At 42.6% G+C, this 16,546-nt stretch overlaps 3 protein-coding genes across 9 annotated transcripts; 1 reads left to right on the forward strand and 2 right to left on the reverse strand.

Annotated features, from left to right (window-relative positions):
• Positions 1-157: 157 nt before the first annotated feature.
• Positions 158-9,811, reverse strand: fdxacb1 (ferredoxin-fold anticodon binding domain containing 1). Of its 5 annotated transcripts, none has more exons than XM_064350975.1 (7): positions 9,737-9,811; positions 9,082-9,145; positions 8,807-8,989; positions 8,391-8,547; positions 7,837-8,040; positions 5,933-6,091; positions 158-3,761 (listed from the first exon to the last, which is right to left on the reverse strand). In XM_064350975.1, the coding sequence occupies exons 3-7, from the start codon at positions 8,979-8,981 to the stop codon at positions 2,690-2,692; spliced, it is 1,767 nt and encodes a 588-aa protein (XP_064207045.1). In that variant the 5' UTR covers positions 8,982-8,989; positions 9,082-9,145; positions 9,737-9,811; the 3' UTR covers positions 158-2,689. The 5 variants fall into 5 exon arrangements, with proteins under 5 accessions (XP_064207045.1, XP_064207043.1, XP_064207044.1 ...); XM_064350973.1 differs by lacking the exon at positions 9,737-9,811 and adding an exon at positions 9,352-9,593 and having other exon boundaries at positions 9,082-9,141; XM_064350974.1 differs by lacking the exon at positions 9,737-9,811 and adding an exon at positions 9,352-9,593.
• gig2p (grass carp reovirus (GCRV)-induced gene 2p) lies at positions 9,688-13,634 on the forward strand. 2 transcript variants are annotated; one of them, XM_064350991.1, is made up of 3 exons: positions 9,688-9,772; positions 10,825-10,900; positions 11,755-13,634. In XM_064350991.1, exon 3 carries the CDS (start codon positions 11,790-11,792, stop codon positions 12,438-12,440), a length of 651 nt encoding a protein of 216 aa, XP_064207061.1. In that variant the 5' UTR covers positions 9,688-9,772; positions 10,825-10,900; positions 11,755-11,789; the 3' UTR covers positions 12,441-13,634. The 2 variants fall into 2 exon arrangements, with proteins under 2 accessions (XP_064207061.1, XP_064207060.1); XM_064350990.1 differs by lacking the exon at positions 9,688-9,772 and having other exon boundaries at positions 10,200-10,900.
• On the reverse strand, positions 13,548-16,478 carry ufc1 (ubiquitin-fold modifier conjugating enzyme 1). 2 transcript variants are annotated; one of them, XM_064350994.1, is made up of 6 exons: positions 16,243-16,478; positions 15,733-15,800; positions 15,491-15,554; positions 15,306-15,400; positions 14,554-14,644; positions 13,548-14,451 (listed from the first exon to the last, which is right to left on the reverse strand). In XM_064350994.1, the coding sequence occupies exons 1-6, from the start codon at positions 16,363-16,365 to the stop codon at positions 14,368-14,370; spliced, it is 525 nt and encodes a 174-aa protein (XP_064207064.1). In that variant the 5' UTR covers positions 16,366-16,478; the 3' UTR covers positions 13,548-14,367. The 2 variants fall into 2 exon arrangements, with proteins under 2 accessions (XP_064207064.1, XP_064207065.1); XM_064350995.1 differs by having other exon boundaries at positions 15,306-15,382; positions 16,243-16,416.
• Positions 16,479-16,546: the final 68 nt, after the last annotated feature.

Raw genomic sequence — 16,546 nt, forward strand, 5'->3', positions numbered from 1 at the left:
AACGGTAGATATTTTTGTGTGGATTGAGGCACAGGAACAGTGCAAGGAAAGTTTCAAAATGAAAAATATAAAAAAAGAAAACTCACAAACTGAATTCACTGAATGTACATGTGTAACTTAATCAGCAAATCCATATTCCACACATCACACAAGCCAATTTTACATTTGAGTGTCTTATTGCAAAACATACATGCAGAAAACATACATATGGTTTTCACACATGAATTATGAGGTATTTCTGAAAAAGGAATATGAATTTACAAAAATGTATGCATTTGTACAAATCAGTACATATTCATTCTGTGACCAATTCCAGTCACCACAGATGTTGCCAAATTCACCAAAACTGAACAATTAAGGATAGCCATTTTAAATAGGCTACTAATATTGTTTCTCATTTCTTTTAACAAATTTTAATCATGTTGTTGTAGCCATGTGTTGTTTCCATCCTTGGCCTTGTACAAGGATGCTTTCAATAGAAATAATTATCGGTTGCCATATTGGCTTCATCTGACCGATAGGAGAATGAAAACTTTAACCAACATCATCAGACAGCGATATAATTGCAGACAGATTGTGCATTGCCTAAAGCAAAACACCTTATATAGGGAATATCTTCTTGGACAGCCATAAATCTGATTACCCCAGGATAATTAGGATAAAGACACAGCTGCTCTACACAGCACAGCTCTATTCAGTATAGAGAATATATATATATAAATAAATATAGGTAAGCACTGAGGTGTCCCAACTAATAGGCAATGATATCATTTCAGTCAACAACCTGTTAATAAAGGCTCTGCATGTAAGCCCTTACAAAGAGTGAGGTGAAGTGGACAACCATCTATACTGTATTATGGCTTATCATCCTGTGTGAATTAGCAGCACGTCAATTTACATTCCACCGTTTTTAACTCATCATAGTACATATTTGTTAGGGTAAAAAGGTAAACATGCATGTAAACTCAAAACTCACGCACAAAGATGCACAATATTTCAGACAGACTAGTCACAACAACAATTATACACATTTCTGGGGGGGGATGCATTTACAACTGAACTCAGCAGCACAATTTCTTTTCATCAGTAAGGGGGCTGCAAGTGTGTTCTAACACTTTCTAAGGAAAGCCAGCTACATTTAAAATACAAGATGCAGAGAATTCATTACCATAATTTACAGCAATACAAAGAAAAACTGTTACAACATTTTTAAAACTTAGTTGTTTTGAAAAGTCCTGGGGACCCACTGTGATATGTTGGTATTTGTTCCAACCATAGCAACATGCCCTTGAAAATAAATATCCCAAATTCACATCCCCGGAATTTCAATCGGTCAGACCTGTTTTTTCATTTACTGTGGTATATGTACTATATGGCAAATGATTCCATTTGAAAGAGGTTCCATTTTTTATTTATTCAGTTACAAACTGACTCGTGAAATAGTTGGCTCCCATTTGTTCAGTGTGGAAACCTGAAACCATTTGTTTAAAATGAATGAATTTACTGAGAAAATGGCAGCAAGCCAAACCTCCATTGTGTTAAAATAAGGTCAACGACACCAATATGGTAGAACACATTTTCAGTAACCTTAATTGATTAAAAGATTTGCTATGAAACCAGCATAGTGAGTCCCCAGTAACAGGGTTGAAAAACAGTGAAATGTAGCAAAGCAAAAACACAGGACATGGGGAAAGTAAGAAATTAATAATGTATATTAATAAACAGACAAGACAGCATCAAATAATAGGCAGTATCCACTGTATCCCTACTGGCTTTTAAAAAAACCAGTTTTCAAAATCATGGGGCATAATCTCTACTTCTAAACAAAATCGATGTCCACACAATGTTCCAAGCCCACTGTGAAATCCAAGCATTCCAACTTTTACCTCATTTTTCTGTCAAACAAATAAATAACTACATTGTTTTTTTCTATCATCACCAATCATTTTGCAGTGCAAGTCCCTTTACGGGGTAGCACGGGGGTGCAGTAGGTAGTACTGTTGCCTCACAACAAGACGGTTTGGTTTGAATCCCAGCCAGGGTCTTTCTGTGTGGAGTCTGCATGTTCTCGCCGTGTTCACCTGGGTTTCCTCCAGGTACTCCGGTTTCCTCCCACAATCCAAAGACATGCAGGTTAGGCTAACTGGAAAGGCTAAATTGCCCCCAAGTATGAATGTGTGAGTAAATGGTGTGTGATGGACTGCAAACTGTCCAGGGTGTATTCCTGCCGCTCGTCCAATGCATGCTGGGATAGGCTCCAGTGCCTCCCTCGACCCTGAGCAGGAATAAGCGGGTATAGAAAATGGATGGATGGAAGTGCCTTTAGGCCACTGTACAAGTTAACTAAAGAGTTCCTGAATTGAACTGGGTGTTAATGCCATAATCCAGAGGCATATGGCAGAGACGACCAGAAGTGAGTCCAGAACTGCTCTGGTGCAAGCAGCACAATTTATGTCTCACTGCCACATGACCTGCCGCATAAACTGCTACCTTGAGGTAAACAGGCTTTCTCTACTTACAAACCTTGTGCCCCGCCCTTTTTATACCACCCACTAACTGTATCCCAACACACACGAGTGGCAAGGATGCATACTCAACTGTATCCCTTTTTCCTTTCTACAGACACCCTTAACTGAACAAGAGCATGTAACATTAATCTATACCTATATCTATTCATCTAACTCCCTCTCTACCTCAGTGTGACCTGAAGCTGCAGGGGGAGGAGCTGGCGTAGCTTTAGCTGCATGCCCAGAGCTTGGCTGCGCGAGAGGGCGCGGTCTGAGGACTGGTAGGTCAGACGGTAGCAGAGGCTGGCGTGGCCCATGTGGGGGTGCCGGAAGCGATCCACTAGCGCCACCTCCCTGACGGCGCCCGCCGACACCCGCCGCACCAGGGCGTGAAATTCCAGCTCGTCGAAGCTGTCGGGCTCCACCCAGAAGCTGATGTCGTGTGTGTAGGCCGGCGGGTACAGGGAGAAGCTCCGGAAGGGCCCGGGCGACTCGGGGAGGAAGTGAGCCAGGAAGCGCGGGTCGGGGCTCCACAGCAGACGCCAGTCAGGCACGGAGAAGAGCTGCAGAGCCAGCAGGTCCAGGCTGAGCGTGGCCACGCACAGCCCCGCACCCTTTGGGCCCTCGCCCTCCAGGGGGGGCAGAGCGGCCAGGCGTCCCGCTCTGGTGGGGCCCTTCGAATGCACCAACACCTGACTCACTGCGCCTCCCTCCTCCTCCTCCTCCTTAAAGGAGAAGCCGTACGGGGCCAGCAGGGCCTCCAGGCGGCCCTGGAGATGCAGTAGGGGCCGGGGCTCGTCGGGGAAGGCCCCCGCGAGGAGCAGCTGGTGGAAGGCGGGAGCGCCGCTGCCCCCGCATCGGGAGACGGGCGCCCTGCGGAACACCAGGCCGCTCATGGCGTGTAGCACCCCGGGCCGGAAGTCCTCGCGCCGCGCCAGCTCCTGGACGTGCGTCAGCAGGGACGGGCGGAGCCCGTAGCCCCGGGCAGCCCCGTCCTGGCCGCTGTTGGAGCCGCGGTCCTCTTCGGCGCCAGCGTCCTCCTCGCCCAGTGCGCGGGTCCCCGTGGGGCGGATCCAGTAGACCTCCGAGGGGGCCACCTCGGGCCCGCAGGCCCCCAGCCTCTCCGGGGAGTTTCGGAAGAGCTTGGGCCACTTGACCTCCAGCGCGTGCACCGGCCCATCGGACTGCAGCTCCCTCAGCAGCTGCTCCTGAACTATCCGCACTGGGTGGCGCGACTGCGGACGCAGGAAGTCCCTGACCGGGAAAGATGCCGCAAGGTGAACGCGAGCGACAGACTGCAGGTGTTCAATGTAACAGGAGACCTGCGTGAATTTTGGAAGGTCGTCCAGACAGAAAAACTACTTTCAGACTGGGCAATGTTAAGGCCAATTATATGCAACCCTGCAGGGCTGCTCAACACTGTCGGCACCACTAGCATTAACCTGGATTCAATACCAGACCACGGTGCATGTCTACACACTGGAATGGTGTCTTAGCAGCATTAGTCAATCAGCAGCCCTCACTTGAGCAAAATATTAACCCTCATTTTTCCGGGTTACTTAAAGTAATAATCTCGAAGATTTTCATTAAAATAAATGTCTGTTCAGTCACTATCCATCGCCAAATTAGGTAACACAATGGTGATTGAGCCTATTATTAATTTATATTATTATTATTATTTATGATTAAAGAACTGGTTGTCTGTGGCGACATTCCCGGGAAAAAATCACAAGCCGCGCATAGTTAGTGACACGTTTTCCATCACCCATCAGTGGTTGGTCCGCCAGAGAGGGTAGACGGAGCTAACGCAACAGGCTCGCTCTTCAACTCGTGTGAGCGGTGTACTGTTTTTTCCGGTGTCTGCTAGCGTTACAATAACGGGGGGGGGGGAACCCTAAAAAGTTGTGTAACATGAGATCATATTATTTGTTTATGTAGATTTCGTATTACATTTGATGACAATGTAACGTTACTAAATTACATAGTCTAGCTATTTGCACAGCTAACGCTAGCTACTGGATCATGTCAAGAAAGGCAACATTAGTTTAGACAAAGTTGCGCACAGTATCCATCTCTCATATCAGGTAACGTTGCGTTAGCTAGCTAGCTAATGTAATTAACACAATTTAATATCAGCTAACAATTAGAAAAAACGCTAGCTAATGCTACCGACTGGTACCGACCTCGCAAAACATTTCTCGAATGCAATGCTACCTTGTTGCAACGATGCAATGTAGCTAACTTATGGTCAGTTCATATCAATGATTCGCAACGAGACTGGATGCAGCTTGCAAAATTCCAAGACGTCTGATTGCAAACGTTATAACTGCATTTGGCGATTTGACAAGGTGGGTCTTTTGAGACCCCAGGCAACGCTCTGCAACTAACCAGTTCACACCGCTGCAATTTTCTCTGCAACATTCTAAAACCGTTGCAAATCATTGATCTGAATTGGCCTTAACGTTACCGTTATTTACATTGCCATCAAGTTCATCAATATATTATAATGATCGGAATAAAGCCGTCTTTACACAGAGCATTAACTAGGGGTATAGGTGGAGCAGAGCCAGGTCTGATTTCAGTGTAAAGATGTCAAACCGGAGAAAACTAAATAAAAGAATACAGCAGTATGGATTAGAGTTATTATTTTATTACGCTTCCTCATATGGTACTTCAGCCTTGCCCTTTTTTGATGAAATCTCCGTTGTTTTTGTTTTATTATTCTTGTTCTGATTGCTAATTTAACACCCAGCTCCGCTTTATTCTCAAACAGTTTGCTAGCAAAACCAGAAACACCAGCGGTAACATTTTGCAAGGCAGTTGCTTCATCAAAAATATCACACAACAATCATTCACGAGAAAGACTGTTTAGTGTGCACGAGATACATAATTGTAAGAGCCGCAGCAAATCCTGCAAATTCTTCTCTGCAGTGTAAATATGTTCATACCGGGCAAAAGGTGGATAAAGAACATCTGTGGAAATTGATCATCATTAATTCTACCCCAGGTCTGCTACAGCATTTTAACCCAGCTCGGCAGTGTAAAGGCAGCTTAAGTTAGCCTTATGTTAGACAATGAATAAGTGTGTACATAACGTTACTTTTATAACAACCATTTTTTATTCAGTAAATAGTAAGTGTTATAGTTGGCGTGGCCCAGGTGCCAACTGACTGACGTCACACAGGCGACACTGGTTGGATCCGGTTGGATCTCTGGGAAGTGAGGTCCAAAAACACACCTGCAATTACTGCTTTTCGCCATTGGTACCGCCAAAGAGAACGAAACAGAAATCTTCGATTGTAACTTTAATTTACTCGGCATAGTACAGGATTTTTTTGTGTACGTAAATCAGAGGCAATGTTGTAGGACTCGAAACCTGAACAACAGACTTCAGCTGCAGCTGTGACTGTATGAGTCAAGGGTACCTGTTCACATATTCGCTCAGCTCTTCTGGAATCTCGAAGAGGACGGTCTCCCGCCCCAGCAGCGCCTCCATTTTGACTCGCTGCAGCGCGGTGTAAGGGAGACTGCGCGTGAACGTGTGCGTGAGTGCGCCTTCCACATGGAAGCCTTTGTCCTGGCTCCTGAGAAATTATGAAATCACAGTGTAAAAGTGCTGAACTCTGACCTTGCGAGGAACCACCTCTCCTCGGCCTGGGTTCAGAGATGGAGCAGGCTACATGACAAAGAGCACAAAACACGGAGGGGGAAAAAAAGAGAAACCTGCATTTGGTGAAACAATGAGAACTGTCTGTTTTACGGTTATTGGGTCCGAGATATGACAAAGTGCTCAAGTCACGCTCCACACAGATAAACAATAAACAAATACTCAAAGCTGCCGGAGCTCAAGTGGAACATGCAGTGATGCATTTCAGCCAGTCTGGTGTACCTCAGGCAGCGACTGGCCAAAACACACTGCTACATACCACACTGTTTGTAAGCTGCCGTAGCCGGTGATCGTTTTCCATCTGGAGCATTACTCATGCATTTAATATTCATTACACACGACTCATTCAGTCACACACAGCCCTGTAAAACAAACTGACGGTAATCCTTGTTTCACCGAATACAGTGTCTCGTCTCCTTTCTACATGGCGACTGACAACTGAGAGCACACTTCCGCATTGAACTTGAGGACAACAGTTTGATTCTGCGACTTGTCCAGTGGCCTTATATGCAAATTCATGCACAAGCAGTTAATGATCACACCACATGCCCACTAGTCTAAACATACAGAAAGACGTACAAGCGGCACATAATATTGCATCAAACACAACTTGGTTTTCTTTTCAGATCATGAAAATAATCCTGTATCAAAGTACTGACATTCAAACCTTTGCTCCTTGACCAGCTACGGTTAATGCGGCCATTTTCTTCTTACCCAATATGAAATGGTCACAACAAAAGCGGACATTTTCTCTGATGCTCTCCATCCAGCCATCATTGCAGATGTTTATTACGGAATCTCAACCGGTTGGTAAAACATAAAACCCTGAATGTTTTAACACTGCAGGAGACAAGTGGACATACAAATAAAAAGCACTGTTTTGTGCTGTTTGCTGTCCAGATACAGTTGTTAATCTTGTGCAAGGCTGGGCCCCTTTGTTAGGTCATCAAACCCCTAACTGAATGGCAGTGAGTATGGGGTCTGGCAACTTATTGCCATTGTTGAGAGTAAGTTTGTTCAAGTTTCAGTCTTGTGTGGGTAACAAAAGTAATCGGAGCAATGTCCTGATGATCCATGATCACTGAAAGTTTAGTTTGATTCATAAAATTGAAAACAACACACTTGGAATTTGCTAACACTTTGACATGACATGCGTTTTTGCAAAAAGACTGCATGAACATCCACCTACTGCAACAATTTTAAACGGAGATTGACCACTGTGCCAGATCTGACGAAACAGAACTGAGACCAACTGCATCACTCAAATTTGAACCATAACCCATTGTGAAGACAGTGATTAGGTATCACACTTTACAATGAAACATTTCATTTGTTAGCAAGGTGTTATACTCCATGTGAAAGGGTGAATGCGGGTATTATATTCTTCACCAGAAAGGAGAACCAAGCCTTATTTGATATATTGTGTGGCACTGGTCTCTCAATGTAAAGAGTGTCTCTCAATGCGCTTTACCTTTTTAAAAAATGTAAAGGGCTATCAAATATAGTGTTAAATATAGCAGTGTAAACGTTTCAGAGTGCAGTCTTTACCATGCATTGAATACCATATTACAGCTTAGTCTGAGCTGAGAAGTGCAAGACAGTCTGATATTACACACAGTAATGAGAGCAAGCCACAGAACAACAGAATTTGACAAGCGTTACCTGTAACCTGAACACTTGTAGCTCTGGTACTTGTCCCGATCAAAAGGGCAGATGTCACTCAGGATAAGCCCCGCCTCAGCTGCCATGGCAACAGCCTGCCAGCTATTGTGCCACTCCCTTATGGGCTTGTCCACTGGTGTGCCCCCTTGCCCATTACACAGTGCCACATGGACCTCGCCGCTCTGTGTCAGTACTTGCACACAGCTGGACATGGTAGCAAAGTCAAAGGTTAAATTTATCTTCAGACTATTAATTAGCACTAACAGTGTCCAACAAAATGTCAAAACAACAGCAGTAGTAGTCTGAAATCTAACTGGCATTTCTATTGTGACGCAGCGTTATTTGACTGGTCCAATCAGAGCTGGCCCATGAGTCTATGGGGCCCTTAGCAGTATCTTGAAAATGGGCCCCAAAATAATAAAAATAATTTCCAAAAGACATGCAGACCCCTTAACCATGCCAGGGCCCAAGACAGTCACCTATATGGCCTATTGGATGGCCCAGCTCTGGGTGTAATACAGATATTAATTCAGCACAGTAACACCAGCACTCACCTGTGAAAGAACTTTGCCAACAGGCTGCGATTTTTCTTCACCCCACTCTTACGACCACAGTGAGGGAAATTAAAGATGATGCAGTCAAACAGCTGCTGGGACAGCGTCTCACACTCTGTCAGACGTGTGCAGTCCACATGGAAGTACACCTCAGCTCCTGTAAGGGGGTGTGGTGAATTAAGTCATTTTTCTAATCCCCTGACAGTTACATCTTACGTTTGCTCAGTCATTTGTTAATTAAAGGAGACTAATCCACAGCGCCCATATAATAAGTAGAAAATCTCAACTTCGCAACATAAATGTACCGAGAAACTGCTGGCCCACGCTTATAAAAACATCCCGATAACGTTTTGAGTCCTGCCTACAGCGTCATTGTAATGAGGTTTAATGGTGAGGACCACCGATCCTGAACATACCGCACTCTTTGAGACGCTGTAAATTCTCCTCCGCGCTGTCCTGCCGTCTTGCAACCTCTTCAGACTGCAGGCAGGTGGCCGTCACTCTCACACGGTCCTCGGCAGTCTGGCACAGGGCGGCTGAGAACGAAAAGTTACCCTCGCCGACCAGGAGAACTTTCCGTCGAGTTGTCATTGTCACAATACTTGGCAACGCAGCACAGGATGTGAACGAATGAAATTGAGATTTTTTTTTCCTACGGTTTATGCAAAGCACTTAGCTCAAACCAGCCACCTACCTACAGCGATCTTGCTTCAGTCTACAAATAAAATCAACGGAGGTTCATAACTTCAGCCTACCTTGTGGAAGGACATACTACTTGTTAACGTTAGTTTCTCCAAAAAACACCACTTGAAAGCAAGTAATCTAGGCAACATTTTAGTTTACTCGTAGCCCGTATTTAACTATCTAGGTAAATAACACAATTACGACCACAACCACGAGAGTGAAAATGCACACAACGATAGCATTGAAAAGATTCTTTAAAAATAGCTAGCCTGCTAACCTCACTGCTATTTGCAAATAGATCGCGACGTAGCACTGCAGTCTTGTAGCAAGCCAGCAATAGCTGATTGTATAGTTGACGAGATGCCCTTGACCACACACACTGCGCTAAGTGTATAATTGCATTAGGAACTATCCTGTAGAGACAGCTACGCGTTGTAGACGCGATTTGCATAGCTAGCTCGATAACCAGCAGCAAGCCAGCTAACTTGGCTACCAAATGTTAGCCATCTAATTTGCTCGTGATCATCAATGAGTGTGACGCCGCCACTCACTTTCCTTCCCATGAGATTTAAACAACTAACTAGCTGTTGTTAAACCAACACTGGAGGAACACGTGCATTGCAACCGGCGATGAATGGAAGAATATTTCAAATGTTGAATACTTGTTTCAAACAATCATATCGTAATTTTCCATCGAGGTAACTCCGCTCTCACATCCAACGTAAATGAGTCCACCTGATTCATTATCTACTGCAAACGTTTACCTCTTTTTCCAAAATGGGTGTGTCGATCACGAAGAACCTGAAAGAAACACTAGTGCACCAGTTCAATATTTAATTGTAGAGTTTATTCCTATCAATTGTTTGTGTACTTCTGTATTGAGCTGTTTTTAATCTAATATTCGGTTCAACCAATTTAGAGGATATATTAATGTATTTTTAATAATTAATTTTAATATAGCCTACGTGTACCCCCACGTTAGTTTCCACAACGGAAGACTATTAACGACACACAATTTGAAAGGCGACCAATAAAACCATGGATTTCAGACAGAGGCGGAACTTTGGATACTAGCAATGAACTACATAAATACTTATACAGTGTGGGTAGATTTTTATACAGTCTCTGGTACTGGACTTTGACACCTAGGTTGCACTGATCACCCACGTTCCTTAGTTTCCTTTTGCGCTCACAAGGGAAGTTAGATTTCTTGCTTCAGAAACACCAACAGAAAAAACACAGGCACGTGATGTAGGCTACAGTTCATATCTATTTTTTACAGTCTCTGGTACATTATGCTGTTAGACAGCCTGCCTTTTGGTAGCGAATAAACGTTTAACTTAAATCGGTTATTTCCCCATAAAGTTTAAGTCGTACACCATCGTCGAAAAAATAAAATGAAATAAAAACACACATTTACATAGGCTTACAGTTGCCTACAGATACCAACACTATCAATATTAATTCAAATTCTGTTTCTCCCAGTCAGGAATTCTCAAGTAACTGATTGCAGTACCAATTTTGAGTTAATTTAACTCAATTTAAGTCATGTGGGTTACAAATGATACGATCTGTGACAAGCTTTTTTATTGACACAGCAACCATAAATAAGTCGTATTTATTCACATTGTGTTGTTCAGCTAATAAGAACAGTATATCCAGTAAAATTTTTAATGCAGTAAAGATTTGTGAACTAGCCTACATTTTATCACTGCATCCCGCCTCCTCTGCTTTGGTTAGCCTAATTCAGTTCAGACCAAGGCGGTTGCCGAAGAAAAGAAACTGAAAGCTTTTCTCGGACTCGCTGGGCGCCTGTCGCAAACAAGGTATGTGGTCTTCACAGAACTGAACAAACAAGCGACAAAATAGGTTATTTACTACTGGATTATATTATTTATTTATGTATTTATTTATTTATTTTAGTTTGCCCGAAGTCTAAGTTAGGCAACTTGAAAAAAGCGTGTTTTTTATTCTTTGTATTTCTGTGTGTGTGTGTGTGGTCATATTCTGCTTAAAATGAACACCTTGAACATGTACAACAGTCATCTTTAACGATAAAGTTACTGAATACAGCGTGATTGAAATCTATGCTCATTTCCCTAGTTCACTCTCCGAGTTTGCGTTTTGATTTTAGTTCATTTGAGACTATTTTTTATTTTATTTTTTTAATTCGATCATTTGGAAACCAGTCATCAAAGAGAACCAATAGATACAGTTGGGCTGGCTATAGGCTATATCCTCTCCAGCTATTGATTGTGTTATTTCTGAATTGATAGGCAGGCATGGGCTATAGCTATAGTTCCTCTTTCGGTAGGTTCATGTTAAATGAAGATAATGGTGACATCCCATATCCCCTAGGAATATAGGTAGCCCAGAGCAGTTCAGCAGAGGAATTGCAGGGACATATATTCTGCAAGTGGCACCCAAACATATGTTTAAACCAGGATCAGTTTAATGTAGCCTATTATAGCCTATTTATTTTTTATCTGAAACAACGTGAACCTAAATCTACCTAAAACGTAGGATAGGCTGTACGAATAATTCAACGCGACACTGGTAAATATCACTGGGCTCAGTTCGGTGCTTCCTATAGCCTACTGGTTTCTAACATTTTACTACATACGACCAAACGTGTTGACCGCCTTTCACCTTATTTTTTCCTCCCCAAAAACTGAAACAGAATAGGCAAAGCGGGCATCCTAAACGGCAGCAGAAATGTCCCTCGACTTTTACGGCTGGGAGGTGACTTACGATGACGACCAGCACCTACAGGCAGAACAAGTGCCCAAATCGGGCAAGCTCTACACCATGTATCACGGCACTAAAGTACAGACTGCCCGTGACATCATAAAACAGGGATTCCGCCAGTCTCCCGACGGCATGCTGGGTCCGGGCGTGTATATCAGTCGCAACCAGAAGAAAGCTGAGCGCTATCCTCTTCATTCTTCCGTGAACGACCGGGTTGTTCTGAAGCTGCGTGTGGACACGGGAAAAGTTAAGCGCATCGACACAGACAACCACCCAATGCAGAAAACTTGGCACAGCCAGGGCTACGACACCGCCTGGGTCCCCCCGAACTGCGGCATGCGGGCTGTACCCAGCGGCTTGGAGGAGGACTGCGTCTGGGACCCCAATCGCATTGAGGTGATTGACATCGCCCTGGCACCAAACACCACCATTCTTGCCGAACTGAAAGGTCTCATCGCCCAAGCAAAGAGCAAACCCGCCAACAACGGTCAGGGCTCGGGGGGAACGTGCCAGATCTGCAAGAAGGCGACGTCCGCTCACGCCACGGAGAGGTGCTGGGGCTGTGGAGAAAACATCTGCATCTTCATGAACAAACATTTATGCAAGTTCAGAAGCTGAGAGCTGGGGAAGAGTGTTGCAGATACAAATCATTTCTTATCCTTAATGCTTCTATTCTGAATCAGGAAGAGTAACCTATGTTATTACAGTTTTATCAGGTGAAACAATTAGCTTCTCTCCTATTTGTGATATATAAACGAAAATGTAAGGCCTTACAATGAAGCCTAGCTTTAGGCTTTATCTACTGCTTACCTCTGAAGGGCTGATTTTTTTGATTTACGAATATATCACGTAAGTTGCCAATTTGTCTTACTGCAAGAAATTTGGTTAAATAAACTGGTGATCTCAGTAATAGGCACTGCCATCAGGAAAAACTGTCTATTTTATAAAAGCAGCCTGAAATTCAACTGCCAAGCTGGTCACTGCTGGACTTAATGTACTTTGTGTTTTTAAAAACTTGAAAACTTTATTATAGTTAAATAAAAAAGGCTATAAAAAATGAGTTTGTCATTTGTGAAGGCTATAAATATGTACAAATAAATGTAGTTAGGTTTATGATTACAAATTAAGATCAAATTAAGAATGTAATGCACACTGTATAAATGTGAGAGCATAACTTTAAGGAAAACTGTTTTTGGATAAATTGGAAAAAGCCAGAGAGATGAAATGCTTTGTCTTAGTGAGGGTGAGACATTCGTAAAATTGCAAGACCAGACAGATTCTCCATATAACTGAGCAGCACATCTGTTTTATATATTATCTTTGTTTCTACATGAGAAAATATGGATGGATTACATACTCTAAGATTGATGGTCTCATATTTGCTCCTGTTGGATTGTGGGATATTACTAATGGCAATGTGACTGGTTCCTTCGGAGGGCCCTTGATTCTCTCAAAGGGACTGCTCGACAACTCTGGGAGTGCATCCCAATCGGTCTATGGTCCCAATACTGGCTTGCATTGTATTTAATTTGTGGTCTGGTTAGGTCCCTAATTAATTGTGTGTTATTTAGATAGTGTACGATGGTTATCCTGAATGTTTTAATTGTTATTGGGGATATTGCATATGCTTATTGTTAATGTACTATGGTACATTTTTATGTAGTGTGGAACTGTCTTTATGTCTTCTGTGTGGTGTATAACATTGAGGAATACATTGGAAATAAGTATTTTTAATACTTTAATGTGTTATCCTCAGGAAAGACACTGCATTTTACAGTTCTGTTTTAACTTTTTCCTCAAACTAAACTAAACTTAACTAAACCACAGCTCTAGCTTTCCACTGGACTGTGTGAATGAACTCCCTTCACACTGTGTGAATGAGCACTAATGAGACATCCACATCTCACAACAGTTCAGCATTTTTTATATTTCTCCTCAACATCAAAAATAGTTTCATTCCCTTACGTTGCAATACAGTGATAACTTCGAAGGAAGGCCAATGAAGCTTTAGTTTCTTGTAACAGGGCAGACAGTTGCATGATGATTTTCATGATCCGCGCCATGTAGCAAACAAACCATGTTCCCATGAAGTTCTCCGTTAATGGGTTAAAAGAATGAGCTATACAAGACACTGGGTGACACATTCTACCATTTCTAAACTGTGGGGCAGTATGGTGACCATTAAGGGAGCGATAACTTACTTTCCTCGTGTGTCATGTTATACTGGTCCCAAACCATATAGAATTTACTGTATGGTAATGGAAGTGATATATATATATATATATATATATATATATATATATATACATATACACATATATGACGTAGTAGCTTCCCAGGAAAGAAATGTTAAGATCAGTTTGTTATTGAGATTCCTTGTCTTCCCTCATGCTCAGTGTTAAATCCTTTGACTGAATATGAAAAGGTTGGGGTGAGGAGGGCTTCGTATCAGAGGGGAAGGTCTACAGCCAGGGGGAAGCTAAGGTATGATGATCAGTCTCTCCCTCGCCTGCTCACTACCGGTGAAGGCAATTTCCCATGAGCCTCAGCTGCTGTTCTGTTGCTCCTTGTGTTGAATAAGTCCCTTCGCAATCAGGTCAGGTATCTCAACAGCCAACCAGGGCCCCAGCTGCGAGTGGAGGGAAAGATCAACAGAATTCAATGCTTCTGCCAACAGGCGTCTGAATTTAAATTGCATTGCGTGAGTATGAGTGCAGTTAAATCTACACACCCCAAGAGCCATCAGATGAGCCAGCCCGAACTTCGGCACATTCCTGGCCCACAGGGGCTTGAAGTGGTCAGTAAGACAAATCTTCCCTCCCCTTTCACCACAAAAAATAAAGTGATCAAATTTTAACACAGTGTGATGACAATTATTACTGAAGTTATTTACAATGAATGTCAACATTGCAATAATGTCAATAGAAAATACCTACACTGATGCATTTGACATGGCAAAAACTCTTGTCATTCAACAATATTAAAACAATTCGTTTATATTCATGTTGTGACAGTGCATACAATCTCACTGCAGACAAAGCTATACTATAATCGATCAGTTATAAAAGAATCTCTTGCCTGCGTGTCTACCTTCTTTTATTCCAACCAATCACCCAATTGGCTTAGTTTTCTTAACAAGTCAGATACACCAACGCTAGTTTACTCCTATATTGGACCACAATAAAATGTTTCCAGCAAGGCTATGTATGCACTCTACAGCTATGGCCAAATATTTTTTTTAAATGTCAGGGCAAGGAAATGACTGCCTTAATAAATTGATGAACAGTAATGACGAATGAGTGTCAGTTTCCCCCAAATAAGTAGAATGGCAGATCATAATTTGAGGCTCCAAATGGCATAATTACAAAACAAATATGTGCACGGTTATGGTTTCCCTTGTAGTGAAAAGAAAAAGAAGAATGAAGGAAAAAATGTACACATACACAAACACATTATTACTATACATTAGTGAAGTACACTGACCTATACATCTTGGCTGTCTTGCCATCCAATTCTGGGATGGCCACTTCAGGGGCTGTTGCCGGATATGTGACTGGGATCTGGATATGGGACAGGAGCTAAATCAGATTAGGTGGAACAAAACATGAAGTCATTAAGATAAAACACAGAATTAGTCACCACGTGTCATGACCATCTCCAACACTTACATCAAATTCCATGTCAAACTCATACTTCAGCAGGTCATGAATGTACCAACATTTTCCAAACCACCTGGAGAAAGTACACAAATGATCTTGTTACAGGAACCCTCTACCGTCAGTGCATTAAACATACTATAAGTAAATGTTGTAATATATACAAGTAAGATTGTGACAATTGCCTATTTCAATATAACTTATGTCTAAAAACATCATCGGAGGCATATAATCGCCCATAATGCCGAACTCACCTGGTGCCCTCCTTGTTGGACTCTAGACGGAACCAGTCATTATCAGCGGACTTGTTGTTCTCGACATACTGTAGATGACAGAAGACAGTGATGCAAAAATAAAACATCGTGTTCACTTAACGTTATGCATTAACCGACGTCGGAATATCTTTTTAACTTTAAGATTAGCTGAAGCTACTCAGTCAATCATGAACACGTAGCTAAAGTTAGATAATAATGCTTGGCTGGCTTGATAGTGGCGCTGAGTCAACATATGCTGCAACTTGCTATGATATTGACATAGAGATGGCAACCAGCAACATTCTCTTTCATTTAAAATAAGTATATGTCCTGCTGTCCGCGGACTCTACGAAATTCCCATTCAAAAACATAATTTCTCCGCTAAAACACACCTAATCATGCTTAAGTTCGCTCTTTAAATTAGCCTCCTAGCTGCCAGTGTCTATGAAACGTATAAGTGACTACGACTGACACGAAAGCATCGCAATGCATTGTGTGTTTCTGACTTACTTTAATAAGAGCTAAGTATTCCTCTCTCAACCTCTGCACCCACAGCTCTTTGTCTCTCGGACCGGAGTTGGTTTTCAAAAGCGGTATCTCTGACACCGCTTTCCTAGTAGCTTCATCAGCCATCTTGCAACGTGAAAAGGAAATCCGGTCCAGCGTCTACCAACCATAAAATAACTATCCCCGCCCAAGTGACAAAACGTAAATAAAGATGGTATATACTTGTTTTGTAACCAGGATGATATAGACTACAAGTGCAGGTTTACACATAGACATGTCTTCGAAACGACGCACCTGAATGTTTAAA

This window comes from Anguilla rostrata, chromosome 9, assembly GCF_018555375.3.
Source record: "Anguilla rostrata isolate EN2019 chromosome 9, ASM1855537v3, whole genome shotgun sequence".
NCBI lineage: Eukaryota > Metazoa > Chordata > Actinopteri > Anguilliformes > Anguillidae > Anguilla > Anguilla rostrata.

Coding starts and splice junctions, on each gene's coding strand:
- fdxacb1 (XM_064350975.1), bottom strand. CDS start 8,981: ATGACAACTCGACGGAAAGTTCTCCTGGTCGGCGAGGGTAACTTTTCG. Junction 8,041..8,390: donor TTGGCAAAGTTCTTTCACAG/GTGAGTGCTGGT, acceptor TACCATGTCCAG/CTGTGTGCAAGTACTGACAC. Junction 6,092..7,836: donor TACAAGTGTTCAGGTTACAG/GTAACGCTTGTC, acceptor ATAATTTCTCAG/GAGCCAGGACAAAGGCTTCC.
- gig2p (XM_064350991.1), top strand. CDS start 11,790: ATGTCCCTCGACTTTTACGGCTGGGAGGTGACTTACGATGACGACCAG.
- ufc1 (XM_064350994.1), bottom strand. CDS start 16,365: ATGGCTGATGAAGCTACTAGGAAAGCGGTGTCAGAGATACCGCTTTTG. Junction 15,801..16,242: donor AATACTTAGCTCTTATTAAA/GTAAGTCAGAAA, acceptor TGTCATCTACAG/TATGTCGAGAACAACAAGTC. Junction 14,645..15,305: donor AAGACAGCCAAGATGTATAG/GTCAGTGTACTT, acceptor TTGTGGTGAAAG/GGGAGGGAAGATTTGTCTTA.